The sequence below is a fragment of the Etheostoma cragini genome, chromosome 24 (assembly GCF_013103735.1).
Source record: "Etheostoma cragini isolate CJK2018 chromosome 24, CSU_Ecrag_1.0, whole genome shotgun sequence".
In the NCBI taxonomy this organism is placed as follows: domain Eukaryota; kingdom Metazoa; phylum Chordata; class Actinopteri; order Perciformes; family Percidae; genus Etheostoma; species Etheostoma cragini.
The window spans coordinates 4,840,816-4,847,223 of NC_048430.1; the positions used below are offsets into that span (position 1 = coordinate 4,840,816).

The 6,408-nt window shown below is 44.6% G+C and overlaps 1 protein-coding gene across 2 annotated transcripts; it reads left to right on the forward strand.

Moving 5' to 3' along the window:
• The first annotated feature begins 105 nt into the window (after nucleotides 1-105).
• LOC117939587 (SLIT and NTRK-like protein 5) lies at nucleotides 106-6,171 on the forward strand. Of its 2 annotated transcripts, none has more exons than XM_034865031.1 (2): nucleotides 106-927; nucleotides 2,490-6,171. In XM_034865031.1, exon 2 carries the CDS (start codon nucleotides 2,548-2,550, stop codon nucleotides 5,173-5,175), a length of 2,628 nt encoding a protein of 875 aa, XP_034720922.1. In that variant the 5' UTR covers nucleotides 106-927; nucleotides 2,490-2,547; the 3' UTR covers nucleotides 5,176-6,171. The 2 variants fall into 2 exon arrangements, with proteins under 2 accessions (XP_034720922.1, XP_034720923.1); XM_034865032.1 differs by lacking the exon at nucleotides 106-927 and adding an exon at nucleotides 1,466-1,918.
• Nucleotides 6,172-6,408: the final 237 nt, after the last annotated feature.

Here is a 6,408-nt window from a genome sequence, read left to right on the forward strand (position 1 = left end):
CCCCCCCCCCCCCCCCCCCCCCCGCGCTTCCCCCTCCCCCCCTCCCCATCAATTCCTCCCTTACATTCCACCTCTTCTACATTACCATACCCTCTCAAAGAGTATTGCATTCATTCGATTGCTTTTCATTTCTGCGCTGTGACAGACCTGAGATTGGGGGATTAATGCATTTTTTACGAGTGATTTCACATGTCATAATAGGGCAAATGTTTCATAAAATGTCCATCACTGTAAGTGGACTCGCTGTTTTGCACCAACCAAGATCAAGTTCCACTAGTTGAAACGTTGGTGGAAAGATAAAGCTTGTAGGATATCGTATGACCAATGCAGGACTGGAGGAGGAGGATCGCCTTCTTGCATCCAGGGCTGGAGGAACACAAGCGCTGATCCTCGGTCGATTTGAACGGTCTGGCAATTTAAATTGAGAGACCTTGGGCAGATCTATACATAAACTGGTACAAGCCGCACCAGACAAGGAGATTCGTGCCTCTCTCCTCCGCTTCATCAGTGCGCATGGATGAAAGTCACAGTTAAAATGCATGCGGCAAGTCTTGTCTGATGTGGGATTACCGAGGTTTTATTTGCCCCCTTTTCTTTACCATGTTCGAACTTTGGTTTTGGCTCTTTTTCCGAGATGATGCTGCTGATTTCAGTCGCTGCTGGAAGAATACAGGAGCCGGTTTTGCAGCGCGGGTTGTCACGTTATTGGCCTGAATGAGACTGTATATATGCACTCCGATGCCTGCTTTATGGAGCTAAACACCGAGGAGACTTGACTTTAAGTATTTTTTTCTTCTTCTTTTTGCACGCCGAAGGAAGGGCGGTAGGTGGAAATCACGAAATCCATGTTTTCACAGAGGTTGGAGAAAAAAAAAGCGGCACAGCCGTGATTTTCGGGATGCTTTTGCGTTTACCGGGATCAGCACGGTAAGAGGACAATGCTTATTCTCTCTCTACTGCTCATCTGCGCCGAGGCGTTAAGCCTAAACATTTTGGGGATCTGTCCGGGGTGCTGGAATCTTGTTCTAGCCTTTAGTTGAGCATTGCTGAAGTTGATCCGAATTTTAGATGCTGTAAGCAGTGTGTCTTGCGGCTGCTATGGCAATAGCAAGCCTGCATTTTAAAGCTCACATAGCCTATATCACACCTAATCTGCACAGGCAGACCCGGTGATAGACGCACTGGCTTTCAAGTTATCTATTTTATCCAGAGGCGATGTCGTTTATTGACGTTGTGGTAATAAACTCAAATGTAAGAAACATGAGATGAAAGTGGGTGCACCTGTCAGATACAGCATCCATACATTTTCGGGTATGTTGAAAGGCGCATATTTAGCGAGAGGCACTCGGTTGATGTGTAGGCTTTTGTGCTCCTTTAAGGAGCGCACACAGACCGAACGCGCGCGTGTGTGTGTGTGTGTGGTGTGTGTGCACGCGCGCTCACGCGTCTGTGGTGGATTGAGAGAGGGAGAGTGAGAGTGGGAGAAAGGGGGACTATCTGTAACCTTCTATATGCCATGTAGCATGCCTGATTATGGAATTATTTACAACCCGTTAAAATGCAATTTCGATTAGAGATCCGCTATGAGATCAACAACACTTGTTTATTTGCCTTTGATCAACTCCTCATTTCTTTCTTTTCGCCCGTGGGCAGAAGAAGGGCTGCGACTGTCGCCTTGTAGGCTGATATTCACATTTTCTATCGCAGGCCGGATTTTGAGATGGACATAGACTCATTCTCTCAGCTGATCCTTTTAAGAGAGAGATCATTTTTTATTGCATTTATTACCCGGGATCGTTTTTTTTTTTTTTTTATCATAACAGGCGAATAGATTCCCCGTTCTAATGCTGTTTGGACGGAGGTGGAGAGAAGGGATCCGATAGTTTCCCCACTGTTGCCAAGTCCTCGAGTATGCGGGGTGAGTGCGAAATATTTCTGGTTGGAAGATAGGAGTTGCATCTTTGAGATTGTAATGATAGTTTATTGTTAAGATTAAATCGTAAACATAAAAAACAGAAACAAAACAATATCAGTCTCACAAAGCGATGAGATATGTTGACAGTGAGCCTGTGTTGTGTGTGGAAATTCTCTAGGGATTTAATTAGTAAATGATCTGGTCTGCACACGGTGGATGGCGAAGCCTTTTTTTTCTTTCCTTCCAAGATGGATTGTAATTCATACGAGCTATCAAAAATGCGCAGTGGCCATCCACCACGGGTACTTGTGCCATCAACTTGATTATATATTGTCGTTTTAGGTAGATTTATCCAGGCCGCTCTTTCTCTGACACCCTCAAAACCTTAAGCGACGCCGACATAACACATCTGCATAACGAACAAACATTAATACAGACCCACTTGTCTATGGCTGTGTGTTTTTGTTATGCATAGTTGTCAATGAGGGTGTCCACATTACTATACATGTGTCGTGTATGTTTTCCTCTCCATGCTATATAAAACAGAAACCGTCCTTTTTCTTTTCCTCCTTAGATGACACCTCATACTGGTACCGCACTTGAGTGAGCTGGGGCGTCCTCTCCCAGGAAAAATGAATATCTGGATCCTAAAAATAATCCTTATGATTGCATCATCTCTGAGGCTGGTTGAGATGTATGACAATTATGGGGAGATCTGTCGAAACCTGTGTACGTGCGAGGAGAAGGAAGGGATCCTGACAGTGAGCTGTGAGAACAGGGGGATCATCCGACTGACTGAGATCAGTCCGGTCCATTTCTCCACGTACCACCTCCTGCTGACAGGGAACCTCCTGAAGAAACTGTCAGTCAATGATTTCATCAATTACACAGGGGTGACCATTCTGCACCTGGGGAACAATGACATCTCGGAGATAGAGTCAGGTGCCTTCAATGGACTCCAGGGATTAAAAAGGTTGCATCTGAATAATAACAAGATTGACGCTCTGAGGGATGACACCTTTGCAGGACTGGACAGCTTGGAATACCTTCAGATTGATTATAATTACATTACTAATATAGAGCCCCACACTTTGAGCAAACTATACCAACTGACAGTGATGATTTTGAATGATAACCTGCTCTCTGCCCTGCCCACAAACATTTTCCGGAATGTTCCGCTCACGCACTTGGACCTGAGGGGGAACCGGTTAAAAATGTTCCCCTACATCGGCCTCCTGGAGCACATGGACAAAGTTGTGGAATTACAACTAGAGGAGAATCCGTGGAATTGCTCCTGTGAGCTGATTGCCCTGAAGGCTTGGCTGGAGAGCATAGCCTATACGGCTCTGGTGGGAGAAGTGGTGTGCGAGACGCCGTTCAGGCTCCACGGTAGGGACCTGGACGAGGTGTCCAAGCAGGAACTCTGCCCAAGAAGAACCCTCGAAGACACAGTTAGGCCTGCCCCTCCTAGCAGCACCAATGGATATTACCAGACCACACCTGCTACTGTCACAGTCTCCGCCACCTCCTCTGCAGTTTTTAGGTCCTCCTCTAGGCCAACCAAGGGCACACGGCAATTTAACAGAACTAGGTTAAAGCCCACTTCCCGAATACAAGGCAGTAACCCTTACAATTATGGACCCATCATTGCTTTTCAGACCAAATCGCCTGTGCCTTTGGACTGTCCCACTGCCTGCACGTGCAACCTGCAAATATCTGAGATTGGGCTAAATGTCAACTGCCAAGAGAGAAAGATTGAAAGCATTTCTGATCTAAAACCCAAGCCATACAATCCTAAAAAAATGTATCTCACTGGAAATTACATCCCTGTGGTACGGAGATCAGATTTTGTGGATGCTGTTGGATTGGATTTGCTTCACCTGGGAAACAACAGGATAAGTCTGATACACGACCGGGCTTTTGGGGATTTAACCAACCTGCGAAGGCTGTATTTGAATGGTAATCTCATGGACAGGCTTACAGGAGAAATGTTTTTTGGTTTGCAGAACTTGCAGTATCTCTATTTAGAGTACAACAAAATCAAGGAGGTTGATGCGGGAACTTTCCGCTACCTCCCTAATCTGCAGCTGCTTTTCCTAAACAACAATCTCCTGAAAACTTTACCCGTGGGCATCTTTTCCAGCCTCTCTCTGTCTAGGCTTAATCTGCGCAACAACCATTTCCAAAACCTGCCTGTGAGTGGTGTTTTAGATCAGCTGAAGCTGCTGGTGCAGATAGATCTTTTTGAAAACCCCTGGGACTGCTCCTGTGACATAGTAGGGATGAAGATATGGCTGGAGCAGCTTAGCGCAGGCACTGTGGTTAATGAGGTGGTGTGTGAAACGCCACGACGCCACACTGGAATGGACGTGCGCTCCATCAAGTCGGAGCAGCTGTGCCCAGACTACTCTGATGCCTACGTCTCCCCAACACCCCCCACGGACGAGCCCATGGACGACTTGGTCGTCACCACAGACGCGCCACAAAAGTTCAACACCCCCAGCAGCACCGTCCCCCTCTCTGTCCTCATCCTCAGCCTCCTGCTGGTTTTCATCATGTCCGTCTTTGTGGCCGCAGGGCTGTTTGTTGTTGTGATGAAAAAGCGCAAAAAGTCCCAGAGTGACCGCACTAGCACCAATAATTCAGACGTCAGCTCCTTTAACTTGCAATACAGCCTCTACAGCAACCGCTCCGGCCCAAAAGTCAAGGCCCCGGTGGGCCACGTCTATGAGTATATTCCCCACCCCATGGGCCATATGTGCAAAAACCCCATTTACAGGTCACGGGAAGGCAACACAGTGGAGGATTACCGAGATCTCCATGAGCTCAAAGTCACGTACAGAAGTGCCCCGGATGATGAGAGGGATAGCAGCACGATGAGGAGCCCTACGTACAGTGTTAGCACCATTGAGCCACGCGAAAACCCCTCCCCTGTCCAGGATGCGGACCATTTCTTCAGAGGCATCCTTGAGCACGATAAGCAGCCCCCCCATCCGTCAATCCCATCCATCCCAGCAGGTGCAAATTTAGAGTACAAGTACACAGGGCCTGTGTCGTACACATACAACCCAAATTTTGATGTCAGACGTCAGTTCTTGCACCCAGAGAGGATTAGAGAAACAGTGCTCTATGGCACGACACCCAGTACTGTTTATGTCGAGCCCAACAGAAATGATTATTTGGAGCTAAAAGCTAAACTGCAGTCTGAGCCCGATTACCTCGAAGTTCTTGAGAAACAGACCACCTTTAGCCAATTCTGAGCAACAGAATCATTAATGGAATGAAGCATTTTCTCTCTTGACCCTCCTTGAACAAGTGGCTCAGTTTATAGGGTGCCTTGGCACAACACACACACACACACACACACACACAAGCAAAAGCGAAGGAGTTTTAAACGGGGTGTGCCGAACAATCTTATTCTTATTTCCGAAACATGACATTACAGGAATGGATACAGCTTTCTGAAACGTGGATGAACAAAATTGCTCTACTTAACTGATGATGCAAAATCTATTTTTCTATGGTGAACAAAAACACACAAAATGTAAGTGTACAGGTAAATCTTACCCAACTTCATTTTCAGGAATATAACCATACATAAAGGTATATTGTGAATCAGAAAAGAAATGTTTATAAAATCACTCCTGGACAAAAACACTGTACAGCAGATCATCAAAATTGTGTAGGACTATTTTCTGCTGTAGTCTGTAAGTAAGTATTTATTGATATAATCTGCCATGTCTTTTCAAAACTTTTGATTCTACATCAATATTACCTGTGTCATCATACTCCATGATCGTCTGGAAAGGCTTATGTTTGTAGTTTCATTTACTGTAGCTCTGCATTGTAAAAGTGGCTTTTTTTGAAAGTGGCACACCCCAATGTTAAAAAAAGACTGCGTCATTTGAAGAAGATGAAAAAAAAGAAGTGTCTTTGTATGCTTTCTGCACTTTTTGGAATTCGAAGGCGGGTTAGCCTTCAATGAGCTCTCATAAAGGAGGTTATTATATTAGAAATTAATATGGGTATTCATTCTTAATATGTCAAATTGATATGTTATCAAAACAAAAAATCCATAAATGTTATTTGAAGTATTAACTCTGTTTTAATCAATGGAACACCTATTTTTATACAAGCATTCGCAAATTCTCTATCCCTTATCAACTTTATTTGTTTTGATTGCTTTGCACTTATTGCACTATATTGACCAAACTATGTTATTGTCATCAAATAAACATGATGTCAGGTTCATATAATGTGCTTACAAGAAAAAAACAAGGCTGGTTGGTGATGATATGAAGGAGGCTAATTGGGTTTGTTCCAATTCATTTTCACATTCAGACATCAAATGAAAGTATGAATCAAAACAGTGTGAAATATGGGAATTGAGAGCTTGAAAAGGGCTCCAGGGCTAAAAGTTATTTAATTTTGCAATCAAAATGGCAATACATTGGCTGGTAAGAATTAGCTGTGTAGACTTAATCAAAGCAGAT